Genomic DNA, 17479 nt, shown 5'->3' on the forward strand with positions numbered 1-17479 from the left:
TACAAATAAACTCTTAAATGAAACTCTTGCTTTAAAAGAAAACTTGGTGGTGGTGTTTTAAAAATTGTTTTTCCAACTGATACTCCTTGTGAGCAGTAGGAAAATAAGTGTAGCCCCACATTAATTCAGTGGAGTAAAAAAGTGCTTTTTACTTTCTCTTAATGCTCTGTACTGTGTCTTTAGGGGAGACTTCCCAGCTGCTTCATGGTTATTCTTGAATGTTCCAATGGCTTCAGGGAGGTTTCTGTGGGTTGGCTCTGCCAATTTTTTATCTGCCTAACACAATCCAAAACTTTGGCTTGCAGAGCAAATTCCAGCCCAACAGTATCTGGAGGTTGATGAAGAATCACAAGACAGTTTTAGAGTGAGTTGGAAGCCCTTGTCTGCTGATGTTGCCCGGCAAAAATTGATGTGGATTCCTGTATATGGTGGAAAAGTTGAAGAGGTGAGTAGTAGCTGCAGAACAGTACATAAGTTAAAATATTTACTTAAATTTTCCATAGGAGAGAGTCTTGAACAAGATCCTAAAGCAGTTCTCAACCTGGGGGTAGTGAATTTTGTTGTTGTCCAGTAATTTCGGTCATGGCTTCATGCCCCTTTTTGGAGTTTTCTTGGTAGAGATATTAAAGTGGTTTGCCATTTCCATCTCCAGCTCATTTTACAGATGGGAAAACTAAGGCAACAGGTATAAAAAAATGACTTGTGCAGGGTCTCACAGCTAGTAAGTGAAGGCAGATTTGAACTCAGGAAAATGTCTTCTTAATTCTAGGTCCATTACTCTATCTACTACACCTGTCCTATCTCTTCCTTTTTACTGGGGTATATAACAGAGAGCACTTATCAAACTTGATGACTATCATCCATTTCTGGATGCCAGATATTTGCTAACATGCACCCTATATTTTGAGGGAGATTTTAACAGACATAGGAAACAGATGTTTCAGAAGAGATAAGGTAACTAAGATCCCATGACAAAAAGTTAATATAAGAAAAACAATCGCAGAAGAGATGGGAAGTGCTCAAGATCAAATGCACACTGAGTGACAGTGCATTTTTGACAAATTTCTACTATAAATAAAGGGCTGGTTATTGAACATTTTAAAAAGGACTATAAAAAAGCCAGCATGACTTCACTAAGACACATCATATAAAACTAAATTTATTTTCTTTTTCTGGTGGAGTTAAAAGATTGATAGATCAGGGAAGTGCTATAAAAGTAGTTTACTGAGATTTTGTTTATTTCTAATAATTTTTATCAATTCTTTTTAGTTTTGCATTGTATTTGTTTCTGGCTATGGCATCCTTCTTCTCACCTAACCAAAGGAAGCCTCCCTTGAAACAAAGATAATCAGTTAAGCAAAATTAACTAATTACAGTGACCATATTTAACAGCACACACAATATTCTAAAAGTCCTTTGTTTCTCTGATAAAAGAGACTCCTTATCTTTTCATTGCAATTATTGATAAAGTTTCCTGTGATAATTTTATGGAAAAGATAATCATGTAGCCTAGATCAGTGGTGCTACACTCAAATAGAAATGGAGAAACCAAATTATACATAAGGATCCCTGCAGGCTGAATATTGACAGTTTTAAAATATAATATTATCTATGTTTTAGTACATTTTTATTCACTGTGTTAAATATTTTCTAAATTTGTATTAACCTGATACAAGTCAAAGTGGAGAATGTTACAGGCAACAAGCCAAGTTGATTGCCTGTTTGACATGGTTGTACTAAAAGGTAGATTTGGAGTGGGGTGAGTAGTATAGAAGGAAGTTTCTACTGGAATGCCCTGGAGATTTGTGATTGACCTTGTGCTATTTAACATTCATCAATGATTTGGATAAAGGCATGTATTGTATTGCTATTAAATTTGCTGATGATATAACACTAGAATGGACAGCTAAGAAAAAGAACAAACATTTATTAAGCACCTACTGTGTGACAGGTACTGTGGCTTTACAGCTATTATCTCATTTTATTTCATAATAGCCCTCTAAGATAGGTGCTATTATAATTTCTATTTTATCTTAGAGGAAACTCTAGCAGGCAAAAGTTAAATGATACTTAACCAGTTAGCAAGCTGTATAACCATCTTGTAAGTATCTGGGGCAAAATTTGAATTTAAGTCCTCCTGACTATTGGCCTAGTACTCTATCCACTGCATCACCTAAATGTTAACATGCTAAATGGCAAAACAACAAAAAAATCTTGATAGGATATAATGCTCGGCTGAAACTAATGTAAATCTAAAATCTTCTCTTAAATTACTCTTTAATTAATTTTTTAAAAATTAACTTACACATGCAAATGGAAAAAGTATGGCTAGTTAGTTGAAAAATAGACTCGAGCATTAAAATAGATTACAATCTAAATATTGTATCAATCAAAAGTTTTGTCAGTGAATAGTGATGTTTTCAGACACAGCTCATGAAGACTATCAAAGAAATTGTGAAGACATGAAAGAAGTTGTGACCTATATCAGTGGAGGCCATGGCCAAACCAGTGAAATTACTTAATCTTGAATTAAGTCAATTGGTTTCAATTAGGAGAGCATATTGTTATGCTTTCTTTACTGGCTTCATGATATATTTCTACCCCTCCTTTCCCCTTCTCTTCCTCCTTCTCCTTTTTCCATTTTCTTCTTTTCTATTTCCTTCTTCGTTTTCTTCTTTTTCACCATTTGTGACAGCTGACCAAATCTATTTCAGGTTGTCTTAAATGAGGATGAAGACACATATATTATTGAAGGTCTACAACCTGGCACAGAGTACGAAGTTTCCTTGTTGGCTATACTCAGTGATGAAAGTGAGACAGAGGTGTTGACTGCTGTTGGAACTACACGTAAGTCATGAGACAAACTGGAATGCTGCTAGACAAAATTGTTTCATTAAACACAATTCTAGACCTGTTTTCCTGCATTCATCAGATTAAGGTTTCTTTTTTCCCTCTAGAGCCCCTGACATGAGTGAGACTTAGCCTCTCCCACTGAAATCTACCTGTATCTCATTGTCTTCAGACCCAAGTGTCAGATAACAGTTTGCTCAATGAGTTCCTGTTAGTGTGTTTATAGGGAAGAATAGTTGTCCTTTATAGATAACATATATATATTAACTATCATCTTCTGGCTACAGTGCCCCTCTTTTGCCTTTAAATTCTAAGCTGTTAGTGACTCAAATGGAAGAACTATATGTGCTAAAATTATATTTTGTTCTGGTTCCTTTGATCATCCCCCATCTCCCTTTTATTTGGTAGAGTAAGTTTATAAGTAACTAGAAATGCTAGTTGACTTATGAAATTATGAAATGGGACAGGCACATCTCTTCTTTGGGTACTTACCAGGAAAGACTACAATGGCCCTGGGAATTGAAGCTTCATGGCATACTTTAATAAAGCACAGAGAGTCTGTGGGCAAACAGGTATAGAACAGAGATCAGCAGTGAAAGGGGGATGAGTACAGAGGCAAAATGGCTTGGGGATGGTTATGAAATGGTAGAGAAAGAAAGGCAATGTAGAAAAAAAAGAATGAAAAGAGGGAAGGTCATGGAGAACAACTCATATAACCTTGGATTAGAGTGTTGAAGATAAACATGATTCTAGATTAGGACTGGCAGGACATCAGTGGCTATATAATAAGGACACAAGGGACTCAAAAGTAACTATGAGGTCAGATTTTTGAAGGAAGGGAAAGCAATGGAAAGGAATAGGATAAGCATTTATCAGATGCTTACTATGTCTAGGCACTATGCTAAGCACTTTACAAATATTTCAAATGATCCCCATAAGAGAACTGTGAGGTAAGTGCTCTTATTATTCCCATGTTATAGTTGAGGAAACCGAGGCAAGTGGAGATTAAGTGGTTTGCTCACCATTATATAGTTTATACAGTAAATATCTGGATAATTTCTATGGATTTGAACTCTGTTTTTCCTGATATCAAGCTAAGAACTTTATTCACTCTGCCAAAAGTAAGATAACGGTATAGGTGATTATTTGAATAGGCAAGAAGGATTGGTGGAACTGGAGATGGCAATCAATGGTTTTTTACTTTTGTTATTCAGTTATTTTCAGTCATGCCTGACTCTTTGTGACCCCATTTGAGGTTTTCTTGACAAAGATACTGGAGTATCTTTTCCTTCTTCAATTCATTTTACAGAGAAGGACACTGAGGCAAACAGGGTTGAATGACTTACCCAATCATATACCTCTAGTAAGTGGTTCAGGAATTCAAGTTCAGGAAAATAGTGCTCTGTGCACTATGGCACTACCTAACAGCCCCAAAAATAAGCACCAAGAAACATCTAGTAAGCAGCATCTACGATGTGCAAGAGCCTGTCTTAGATGATAGGGATACAAGTACAAGAATGAAACAATCCCACCTCACAAAGAGCTTATGTGCTAAGAGGGAAATGCCAGCAATGGTAGCAGAGTGCAAGGGCTCAGCCCAGGATAAATTCAACTACAGAATTACCAAGGTCCTTATCAAGTCTCACAGTCGCTGAAACTTGGATTTTGGAATGATCAGGATTCTAATTCCATCTCCACTACTCACTGTCTGTTTGGCATTGGACAAGTCAATCTCTTTGGATCTTCATTTCTTCATTTCTAAAATGAAGAAGCTGGCCCCAGTGACTTCTAAGATCTCTTCCAGTTTGAAATTTATGATATTATGACAAGATGATCTCTTTCAGCTGTAATATTTTTATGAATTTTGGTCTGGATAATTTCTATAGCCCCTTCCTTCCATCTCTTATGCCTGTCATTCTCCAAGCCTTTCCAATTATACGACACAAGCATCTGGTGATTCTATCCACACACTAAGAGTTCTGGATGCAGTAAGATCTCTAGTCTTTCCAATGGATCCTTTTTGCAAGACTGGTTGGGATTATGAAAACTTCAAGATAACGTCTATCCATCCTACCCTATGCTGTAAAACAAGTTTACTGTTGTTCAGTCATATCCAATTCTTCATGACCCTTTTTGAGGTTTTCTTGGTTTAAAAATACTGCAGTGCTTTGTCATTTCCTTCTCCAGCTCATTTTACAGATGAGAACACTGAGGTTAAGGGTTAAGTGACTTGTTCAGGATCACACAGCTAATAAGAATCTGAGGCCAGATTTGAACTCAGGAAATGAGTCTTTCTGACTCCAGATTTGATATTCTGTCCAGTACTCAAGCCCAAAGCAATTCCCTGTCTTTCCCTGAGAAGCTCACATTAGGACTCTACAAACAGACAATTATTATGTGGGTTTATGGATCAAATAATTAAAATAACCTAAATGGCATTTTGTCCTATAGAAACGGTTTAAAGTGACGCCAGAATAATAATAATTGTAATAAGTAACTAGTATTTATTTGGACAACTGAATGGCATGGTGAATGGAGCTCTGGGCCTGAAGTCAGACAGATTCATTTTCAGATTCAAATCTGGCCTCAGATGCTTACTAGCTGTGTGACCCTGGGCAAGCTAATTAGCCCCATTTCTCTCAGTTTCCTCATCTATAAAAATGAGTTAGAGAAGGAAATAGGAAACTACTACAGTATCTTTGCCAAGAAAACCCCAAATGACACCACACAATTGAACAGCAAAGTATTTATATGGTTCCTACTATATGCCAGGCACTGTGCTAGCCTCATAAAAATATTATCTCATTTGATCCTGAGGGATAGATGCTATTATTATCCTCATTTTACAATTAAGGAAATTGAAGCAAACAAATTAAGTGATTTACCCAGGATTACACAGCAAATAAGTGTCTGAAACAGGATCTGAAGTCTTCATAACTTCTCCATGACTTTCTACTGAGCCGCCTCAGCTTCTACATAATAATTCTATTGATAGACTAGAAATTCTTTTTTAATGAAATGAAATTTAATTTAAGAAGAGGTCTCAGTTTAGACTCTGACCATTGCTAATTTGATTTAAAGAATATAAGGAAAAATTAAGGAAATAAGGAAAAGAGCACTAGGTTGGGAAGAGAGTAAGAAAACCTGAATTCTATCCCCATATCTTCTTTTGGGCAAGTTTCTTCACTCACTGAGGTACCATTTTCTCTTTTGAAGAGGACTGGATTAAAAGATCCCTTTGGTTTTAACATTTAAGATTCTCTGTAGTTGATGTTGGAGGGGAGGGGAATTCCCCTTATTGTATAACTGAGTTAAAGGATACTTGCTCTATTAATGACTTTATGGACAGTTCCAGATTGCTTTCCAAGAATGTTTGGATCATTACTTTTCCCCAAGAAGCTGACATTAGGATTCTACAAACAGAGACAATTGTTGTTTGAATTTGTGAATAAAATAATTATTTTATTTTAAATAATTTAAAACCTAAATGACATTTTATCCCCACAACTCCTCCAACAGTTGTCATTTTCTACTTTTTAATCACCTTTGCTTATCTCTTGGATGTGAAGGGAACCTTAAGTTGCTTTAATTTGCACTCATCAAATTATTAGCCATTTGGAGCAATTTTATTTTTGGCCCTTTGGGTTTTGATATCATGAATTTCTTCCTTGGATAATGAAACATATACACACACATAACTTAGTGATTTCTTTCTCAAACTACCTTGTATTTAATTATTTTGTACATATTTGTATTTTTTCATTTCTTTTTATGCTGGATAGATTTATACAGATATTTGTTTCTTCTTTTAGAATGTCAACTTTTTATAATAGGAAATTTTTAAATTTTTTGTGTATCCTCAGTGCTTAGGACAGTGCCTAGCATATAGCAGATGAAAAAAAGCTTTTTGATTGACTGATCTAAATCAGATAAAATTAGTAAAGAGTTCCTCCTTGCCTCTTCTTAGTACTGACCATGGCAATTCCACAGCTTGGGGGGGAGGGGGAAGGGATAGGATGAGGAAAAGGTTCATATTACTGAATTACCAGATCTCTGTAGGGATAATCTACTCTATTCTGCTATACTTTCCTCTTCTGTGGAGCTGGCAGAAGAACTGAACTTCTGGGAAAAAAGAAACCCCACCCAAGTTAAGGCTCTATGACATACACAGAAAACTAGAAACACTGGATGTGTGTGTGTGTGTGTGTGTGTGTGTGTGTGTGTATGTGTGTGTGTGTTTGTGTGTGTGTGTTCATCAGGTCACCTAATCACAGATCCTATTGCATCAAGTTCTTTGCAGCTATCCAAGTTTCTGAAAGACTATAAATTTATCAGAATGTACTTTCTTGAGTAATAGAAATTTCAAATACTTTCTTGCCATTGAATAATGTTTTTTATAAAGATAAATAAATTCCATAAAACTATATGGCCTCCAGCATGAAACTAACACATCAACTTCATTGTTCTTCCCCACCCTCATCTCCAACTTCCAAAATTTCCCTTCCAAAGAGTTTTGTTTTTAAAACAATGGAACTTTTTGGGAGAGATTAAGAGGAATCTTTTTATTCTCAGGAAAAGGGAAATTGGAAACATTTCCTCCCCCCCCCCCCAAAAAAAAAAAACACTCCTCCAGCTTTCCTTGAAGAAATAAAGTCTTATCTACCCTTTGAATTCTACCACTTCAGAAAAATAAAAAACACCTTTTCTCTAACCTAGATAAAGAATTTAGAAGAAAATGTCCTTATACAATTTTTTAAAAAAAGGTAAAACTCAGTGCCTCGTATGTCAGAACCAAGCGCTCTGGGAGATAGGAGAAAGGAAGGAAAAGAAACAAGCATTTATATATCACCAAACACATGCCAGGTACTTGTATATGAGGGTGGTCAGGGGAAAGAAATCAAATAGGGAGGGGGGAGATATGAAAGACAAAATATCGGCTACTGCTGTTTAGCTATTTTCAATCATGTCTAATTCTTTGTGACCCCATTTGAGGGTTTCTTGGCAAAGATATTGGAGTGGTTTGCCCTTTCCTTCTCCCTCTCTTTATGACAAGGAAAATGAAGGAAACAGGATTAAATGACTTGCCCTGGGTCATACGGTACTAAGTGTCAGAGGCCAGATTTGAATTTAGGTCTTTCATTCTGACAGCCTGTGCAACTGTCTAGGGAGGATTCCTTAAGTATATGTATTGGACTAGAAAATCCAATGAGGTTCCTTCCTACTCTCAGATTCTATGATTCCAGATCATTTAGTCCAGTGGATAAAGTACCCAGCCATTTGCACCGTGGAGACAAAAGAAAGCCAAGAGGGGGTAAAAACTGGGCTTACAGAGAAAGTCTGCTCATCTTTACATTGTGTGTGAGCGTCTCACACCCAACACCCACACTTTACACTCCATACCCTAGTAAGGACCGTTGGAACTTCTCCAGTCTTCGTCCCTCCCCTGCCTCCAATACACAAGGATCCTTAGACCCCCTACTTAGGATGATTGAGCATTTCTCTTTTTTTCAATATCCAAGTCCCACAGATCTGGGGCTTTAGGACCTTCCATTGCTGTCACTTTAATCCATACATCAGGAGAGAGGAGGTGTCTGCATGCTCTGAATAAGTTTATGAAAGGAGGCAGAGAAACAAGCACTGGTAAACACACATCTGAGTTTGCAGAAATCTTGTTAGCTATCTTAAAGCATTTAAAGAGTTCCCCGTGACTTGTTCTAATGCCTATCCCCTAGAAAGCCAAACTAGAAGCAATGCGCAGAAGCAAGCAGAAGGTGCTTTTGTGGATTGATTTTTAAGGCTATCTCTGAAAGGTGCAGAGAAGATAGGTAATAGGTAGAAAGAGACCCATAATGTAGGCTGCAGAATCCAGTATGGCTTATTGGGGAAGTGTTCCTCAAGATGGAGTCCTTTGGTGGCAGATAGCCCGGGACAGAAAAAGGCTCAACTTAAGAGAAAAAGAACCTAACATCGAGGTCTTCCCCAAGTGGTCAGATTCATTCTTCAAGCAGAGGCTGGATGACCACTTGTTAGATCTGGTTTCAAAGAAAGAATTCTTGCGAAAGTATGGATTGGACTAAATTGCAGCAGATGTGCTTTCTGGAAGAGTGCAACTCCTATACACAACGCTGCTGCTCCGTTACCACCAGCCTTTGAAACATGTCTGGGATCATAATTTCTGTAAAGCCAAAACTGGCTCCCCAGCTCTGGAACTCAGATTAAAACTGTGTCTGAAAGCATAATCCTTAAAGCCTTAGTATCCCTCAAAATATAGAGGAGGGGGCTTTCGAGGAGAGATCAAGGAGCCAGAGGCAATGCTGGGTTATTGCTGCGTGCTCTTCTTCTAGCACCTAAAGGTGATACCTGGCAGAGGTGATGGAAGGAGACGGAGGAAGGGGTGGGGAATGACTGCAACTTCAGAGATAACTCGGTGCACCCTATCAGCCCTCTGCCCTGCAAAGCGCCTAGCATACTAGCCTAAGGCTGAAGAGCTGTCCAGCTGATTCAAGCTGGAATGTGATTAGCCCTGGCACTAGGGATGCTCAGCCTTTCTCCTCCTGGCTGAGTCTCCTCTAGCCTTGGACCATTCCCAATAGTTCAAAGTCTGTACACTTATCTTTCACTTAATAATTACCTACCCTTAAAATAAACCTGGGTCTACCTATGGCCAAAAACCATCCCCCAGGGTAATAGCGTAAGGGTCCCTGAAGGCAATGGCATCTCTCAAAATTAAAAAAAAAAAAAAAATAGATTTTAGGCCGATCTCAAGAAGTGGGGGAGGTGTGTGGGACATTGCTTTCTGGGATGGCTGGGGCAGTTCCAGGATGAAAAGAACTCTGCATTACTCCACATTCAGCATATTCAGTTGAGACTAAAGAGCTTTGGAGGTGGTCCAGAGTGTGATCACTCACAAATAAATACAGAAGCCTTTGCTTTAAGGACACTTAGCCTTTCCCCTCCAGGTTAAGCCCCTTTCTGTATTGGGCTATGTCTCACCAAGGACTTCATCTTTAGAAACACTTTCCCAGCAAACCATACTGGATTCTGCAGCCTACATTATGAGTCTCATTCTACCTACTCCCTATCTTCTTGGCACCTTTCAGAGACATCCTTAAAAATCAATCCACAAGCACTTTCTGTTTGCTTTTCAAGTATTAGGTATTTTTTTTAAGCATAAGGGTTACACAAACAAAATTGAAATAATCCTTGCCTTTAAGGAATTTATATTCTAACAGAGGATTCAGTATATCCACAAATAGGTATATACAGCAAATAAAAACAAAGTAGATGACATACAAGATAACTTTAGAAGAAAAGGAGTGTGTGGGAGAGGACAAAAAAAAAACTCAGAAGGTGATTGCCTGAGCTGAATCTTGAAGGAAGTCAATTATTCCAAGAGGCAGAAGAAAGGAAAAAGAGATGATCTCAGACTGGGGAGATATTCTAGACAGAGGCATGGAGTTGGAAAATGGAACATCACATGTGAAGAAAACAAGCAGGCCTGGAGATGAGTAACATGATAGGAAGGAGGCATAATGTAAAGAGTTCTACATGCTTAATAGAAAGAACTTAATATTTCATTCTAGAAGTGATAGGGACCTACTGGAGGTTATAGACAATTTTGAGGTGGTGAGATGATATCATATTTGGGTGGCCTAATATCATTTCAAAACAATGGTTTTCCATCTTGAGAAATTCTAACAAGTGATTTCTGTTTTCAGTTGATGCTCCTTCAACAGTATCTACTGTTACCACTGTATCTCCCACTGGCCCAGTAACTTCAGGTAAGGATAAATAAATGCTGTGTCTGCCCATTTTCTCCATCAGGAATTTGATTAAAGCAGAAACTGTGTCATATTTAGTGCTCTTTTTTCTTTTTTAATTAAGAAATGGAGATTGTCACTATTGAACAGAGAAATGCAAATTAAGACAATTCTGAGGCACCACTATACACTCTCAGATTGTCTAAGATGACAAAGATAATGATAAATATTGGAGGGGATGTGGGAAAACTGGGACACTAATGCATTGTTGGTAGAGCTGTGAACTGATCCAACCATTCTGAAGATCAGTTTGGAACTCTGCTCAAAGGCCTATCAAACTGCGCATATCCTTTAACCCAGCAGTGCCATTACTGGGTCTGTATCCCAAATGAATGTCTGAGCCTAGGTTTGAATTTAGGTCTTCCTGCTTCCAGACTTGGTGCTCTATCTGCTGTATCACTAATCTAATCTGTTTTATAGAGAGAAGACATTGTGAGATGCAATAATCACTTTAAAAAGTAAAAAGTGATAGATGAATGAAAGATGTTTTCTAATCTCAAAAACCTTGGGGAAATTGCCAGTTGCTTTGTGGGTAGTACTACTATGAGAGATACAAAATAAGTACAAGATAAGGTCCCTGCAAGGAAGAAGGAAGAGAAACCCATATGGGAAACACACATACCAACACAATCCTCCTTAGGAGGAAAAGCAGAATATCACAGTGTCATGGAAATGGAGAGAGGAAAGAGTACCAAGAAAAAACATATGGATAACAATATCATTTTGGAGAAAAGTCAAGAAAGATGAAACCTAAAGCTTCTGGATTTAACTAAAAGGAAATTGTTGGTGACCTTGTGATAAAAATCAGATTAAAAGGGGAATGAGCAATAAGAAATAGAGGCAGTGGATTTAGAGCCCTCACTTGACAAGTTTGACATCAGAAAGAAAGAGAATAGAAAAATTGTTAGAAAGGGTGGAGAAATTCATCCCAGTGGTACACAGGAACAGAGAGGAATGTGATCTAAATAAAGGGCAACAGGGTCATACTTCATTAAGATCAGCTGGCATTTAAAACAAGTATAAAGAAGGTGATGAGTTTGGGGAAGGTTAGGGTGGAGGAGTTAGGATGCACATGAGAATTAGGATACCATATTACACATCTGCATACATTCAAAGGTAGATGATCCTTTATGTACTAAATGGAATGCTGGTACGGTGTGAAATTCTTGGGAGCACTTGGTATGAGGGGCTTGCCAAGCCCCTTTCAAGGTTACTCCTTCACCTTTGGTGTCCACCTGGCATTCAATTCTCATCTGTGGTTTCAAGAAACATAGTTTGAGCAGCAGTCATAATCCTAAATCATATTGGTAGACAGGCTAAACCAGGTTGAAGGTAACCTATAGAACTTGGAACACTTAGTGAATTAGAAGAATGTCTACCCCAGCTATTTGAAGACTTTCCTCAGCAAAATGAACAGATGAGAAGAGCAGAATGAACAGAATTTGTTGAAAGTGACCATAAAGGCATCTAAAGGAGACACTGTGGACCACTTAAAACTAACTGGATCAAGCATTGAAGATATCAAGGTCTTCCACTGATGGACAGTCATCTTGACTTTTTTCTTGCCATTAGACTAATGACTTAGGAAGAGAGAGTGAGATTGATGATCTTGTGTCACTTTGCCTCATTTAAGTCCAATTTACATACAAATCAAGATGTCAAGGATAAACAACCGAATTCAAAACAATCCACAAACATTTTAATGTTGCTGTGATGATAGGCATTGTGCTAATGTATTGGAGATACAGAATCAAATCCTTCGATATATTAATTTCTGTTATCCAAAAATTAATTCTCTTGGAGCCAGAAGGATGGGAAGAGTTTATTGCATTAATATCTTTAGTGCTTATCCAGAAATGACAGACTAAATGTTCTTGGGTATACCTTGAAGACAAAGCTACTTTAATTTTTTTCCCCACTGAAAGTAAATGCCTTTCTTATTATTTCATGTTCCCCTCTAAGTCCAAACAGGATGATTTTAGGGGATGCAGAGCTATATTACTTTTCCTCCTTTATGTTTGCTGGGGTAGAGTTGCAGTTACTAAAATCCATCTCTTCAAAAGCCTGGGTACCTCTTTAGAAGCATCATCCATTAAGAGTTCTTTAATTCTCAATTATATTTGTTCTAGTTTTCCGAACAGGAATCAGAAACCTGGTTGTAGATGATGAATCTACTTCTAGCCTTCGGGTAAAATGGGACATTTCAGACAACAGAGTGGAGCATTTCAGGGTGACCTATCTTACTGCTAAAGGAGACCATGCTGAAGAAGTGATAGGAACGGTCTGTATGATTTTAAGCTGTCTAGAAACCCTGAAGAGCTTTCTAACTAACACAGCGCTAACAGAGGACGCTCATTCTTGGAGATTAATATCCTTAACTAATGAAAACCTCACTACCAGTTTCCTCCATGGTTCTAACTCCACTCCAAAACCCCTTTCATCATCTTGCTCCTCTTCCTATTTAGTTAACAATAATGGCTTGCATGCTAAAGTAATACAAGGAAAGATGTATAACAAATGGCAATAATGGTGATTATATTTTAAATTTACTTGTCTTTCTCCACCAAAATTCTTGGAAAAATAGAAAGTAGAGAGACCCACTTTGTTGAATTCCATAGATAGATATTGTCTTAAAAGCAAGTCACAAAATTTCATTTTATTCTCATATTTTCTTTGACATTTTATTCTTGGTACTTGCATTCCCAATGACTAGCACAGCAACTGGCACGTAGTTAAGTGATTAATAAATGCTTGTTATTTGAATCTATTATAATTCTTAGCTGATGTCTTTGTTTCTAATTAATTTTCAACTCAGTCCTTCCTGAGAACAATTGACTTTTGTTCATTTGCCCAATGATTTATTTGTAACAAAAACTTTACTGTTTTAGGAGAGGTTATTGTTTAAAGGAACTCAGTTGAAAAAACAGAATCATTTTATAAATATTAGTAAAATCCTCTAACATATACGATTTATAAGTTTGTAGTTAATAGCTTTAAACTTTGGGGTTTAAACCCTCTGATTAAATTTTTCTGGGTAGGGACATTTAGTGAGATGATTCACATTAGATATTCAGCTACAATTTATAATCTTAAGAATTGCCTCAAAGAAATAAGCACACAGAAATAAGGTGACTTTCCCAGGACCACACAGCTAAGTGTTGGAGGTGGACCTAGGACCCCAATCTTCCTGATTCTAAAGCCACTTTACCAAAGCCAGATTCACTACACCACTCTGACTCATAGACACTGGACCAAAAAGTACTGAGCTTTCTTAAAATAAGGTACACATATGTTTCCTTTTTATTAGAGAGCCATGCTGGGCACAAGAATCCTAAGACAATGGGTCATAGTCTTCCCTGATCTTTTTTTAATTAAAAAACTTTTTTTTTAGCATTTTACCAAATCTTATTATGCTTTTAAATTTAGTGGAATTCAGCAGGATTCCTAGTCATTTACATAATTTTTATACATAATATTTTTTGGTTGTTGTTCGATAGCACTGGAATATTTTTCCTTTAGCCTTTCCAATCCACAATTTTTCCACCTTTTTTTCATTTTCCCCTCAAGAAAATCCATAGAGAATGCCCAAAGAATTTTTTTCCAGCAAGAATTGTTATTGTTTCCTACCAACTGACCCTCCCTCAATTTCCATTTATTTTTAGAAGTTGAGATTTTAAAATGGCCTTTGCTATCTCATCATCAAAAGAAGAGAATGAGTCCCATTCATTCTAGTACTTTCTTTCAGAATATTTACCTGAAAAAATATAGAAATTAGCAGAAAATAGTTTAGTAAAGTCAGACTGATGTTAGCTCAGAATGTCTTAAATTCTCTCATTAAATACCCTTGGAAGAAAAACCTGTGGAAATTCCAAGCATAGTAATAATACAAGTTCATCCCGGTAATAAATTCAATGTAACATATAAATGTTTTTAGGAAATTAAAAATGAAATGATTATAAAAGGACAGATGCAGATATTTTATTTTTCTGATCTTTATTCTGTATTCTAATTTTATATTTACAAAGGAGAACATAAAAAAAGAAAATAGCTTTGCTGCTTTTCTGTCCTATTTTTTGAACTGGGATCCTTAAACTATTCCCCCAGCATATTTGGAGATATTTTGGAGAAAGTGATTTTAGAGGAGAAAGGAAAATTCATTTATTTTTGAAGGACTTTAGTTGAAGGGGGGGAAGTGCATTATTAACTAAGGGTGTGGTATGACTTTAAACAAATAAATCAGCCACTTTATAATGAATTCCAAATTTACACACCAGAACAAAGGAAGGTAAACTCTTCTTTGCTGAAAATGTGAAAAGATTCCTTTATAATGGATTCCTTTGGGTAAGGGAGCTTTCTTATGCATTTCAAATAGGAGGTGATTAGTTAACATTTTCAGACTTCACTTTCATTGAAGAGATATAAAGATTCCAGAAATATAGTACAAAAAGTGAAGCAGGCATATATATAGAATAAAAACAAAACAAAACAAAAAAGAAATTGGATGTATGCTAGAATCTTTAGATGAGTCTCATAAAAGTGCACCGAAATGCCTTTTACAGTAAACAGAGATTCTCTCCCAGAACATTGTATAGCAAGGATAGAATTGGGGTCTCAGGCAAGTAGAAAGAGCAGTAGATTGAACATTGGCCTTGAATTTGAGAAAGACTCAAGTTCAAATATGACCTTGTTGTTATTCAGTTGTTTCAGTCATGTCTTCATGATACCATTTGGGATTTTCTTGGCAAGAATGCTAGAATGGCTGGCCGTAACTGACACAGCAGATATATAAAAGATTATTCTCTTTCCCCCTTTATTTAGGACAGACTATAAAAATAATGCAAAAGAGGAATATTCAGCGCAATTTAAAATGATTTTCTGACTTTCAATCTTTTTTTACTCTTAAGAAAATGAAAACATGATCCTAAGTCTGCTGCTATGCAGCTATTAGACAGTAGAGTTGAGCTTGGGACTCAAACTCTAAGACTCCAAGTTTCACATATATTTATGATTTTATCTTTGTGGCTACTATCTCTGATGACCAACTAATTTATCCACAAGCATTTTCTAGATGCCAGAAGCAAAGTGCTAGGTGTTAACCCATCCATGACTGCCAATTCTGGACCACTCTTGTCCAGGTTCTCCTAGAAGTTTATAAATATCAAAATTTAGGAGTCATACGTCTGTGGCAAAGTCTCCTATGATCTAGTCTGTGATGTATAAAACAAGAGTAATTATATTTAAACTGCTCTTCTCTTGAAAGTAAAATTGCTAATATGAAGTGCTTCAAAGCACACATACATAAATATTGTATATTTAACACTTTGTTGATAAAGATTTCGAATGCAAATCCTTTGAGATCCTGGAGGGGAAAACCCAGTTATACACAGATTATTAAGTATGCCTGCATGTGTAAAATTGGACAAAGCTTTGAGTAGAGCCCCACCCAAAAGAGGTGGTTTTCTTGGTCTCCGGAAGCTTATAATATAGCTGGAAAGGATCACTCAGTAACTCACTGGAGTGCAGGGAAGGAGATAACAAAGTACCAGATTTCATCTTTGCAGCCATTAGCACTCGAGTGCCTAAGAGTTGAAACTAGTTCAGTCTTGACCAAAATCAGTTATTTTTATAGCATCACATTACTCAACTCTATGGAGATTTGGATGACAGCCACTCAAAGGGCTGGGGTTTTTTTTTTTTTTTCCCTGTTGGCAGGGAATTTTGGCCTCATATTTATTTAAAATGAAAGTTCCATGGACTCCAGATTCTTTTCAGCTTGAATATCAAGATTCACAATGATGTCCTGAATGAAGAATTCATAAATTCATAAATGTTAAAGCTGAAGTGATCTTGAAAGACATAATTTTATAGATTAGGAAACTGAGGGACAATTTGTTAAATCAGCTACCAAATTAATTTGTGTCATGATTTGAATCCATATATTTGTACTTCTGAATCCCATGTTTTATTTGTCAATAAAAATTTTTTTTAAGTTTTTGAATATTAGAAGATTTGGAATAGAATTCCTTCATGCTAGAGTTCTTTTTCAGAAAAGTTCATGTGATATATTGGGTTCATTTTACTTCCCATGTGAAAATGAAAATCTTTTTGTGTGATATTTGTCCAGAAATGATAGTCTTGTCTAGGTATTGTTCAATCATATCTGTCTCTTTTTTACCCAGTTAGGGTTTTCTTGTCAAAGATACTAGAATGGCTTGGCATTTTCATTTCATTTTTACAGATGAGGAAACTAAGGAGAGGGTTGAGTGATTAGCACAGAGGCATACAGTTAATAAGTCTCTAAGGCTGGATTTGAACTCAGGAAAATGAATCTTCCTGATTTCAGATCCAATACTCCATCTACCACACTACTTAGCTGCCTAACTTACCTAACTTACCAAGAAATAGACACTTAAGGACATTCACAGAGCACATTTAAATATTACCCTTGAGTGTGTTACTGAGGTAAAGTATTTTGGGAATTATAAGAGCTAACAATTGCTTCTTCAATACATTGCAAGTGACAACTAAATGAAGCAGAAAATACCCTGACCATCTTTCAGTCGTCCAGGTGTTGAGGATAATAATAGCTTCCAGGTGTGAATTTTGATAGGTCCCAAGGTGAAATATTTGTTTCAGAGATAGAAAATAATGAATTATGCAATGACCTCAATTTCAGGTATATCATCATGAATGGTTTGTTTGAAAATTACCTGGAAAGAATTTCCTTATTAGTATCTAGATAGCAGGCAGAGAGGCAAAATCAGGGAGAGACAGAGACAGAAAGAGAGACAGAGATAGAGACAGAGAGA

General features: G+C 36.6%; 1 protein-coding gene across 2 annotated transcripts in view; it reads left to right on the forward strand.

The window, feature by feature from the left end:
- Positions 1 to 17479, forward strand: part of COL14A1 (collagen type XIV alpha 1 chain) — a 249753-nt gene that overhangs the window by 104215 nt on the left and 128059 nt on the right. For both annotated transcript variants that reach the window (XM_031947145.1, XM_031947146.1), the window contains exons 16-19: positions 306 to 445; positions 2715 to 2847; positions 10569 to 10631; positions 12800 to 12951. In XM_031947145.1, the coding sequence (XP_031803005.1) occupies positions 306 to 445; positions 2715 to 2847; positions 10569 to 10631; positions 12800 to 12951 (488 nt within the window). The remainder of the gene's footprint in view (positions 1 to 305; positions 446 to 2714; positions 2848 to 10568; positions 10632 to 12799; positions 12952 to 17479) is intronic.

The sequence above is a fragment of the Sarcophilus harrisii genome, chromosome 1 (genome assembly GCF_902635505.1).
Source record: "Sarcophilus harrisii chromosome 1, mSarHar1.11, whole genome shotgun sequence".
Taxonomy (NCBI): domain Eukaryota; kingdom Metazoa; phylum Chordata; class Mammalia; order Dasyuromorphia; family Dasyuridae; genus Sarcophilus; species Sarcophilus harrisii.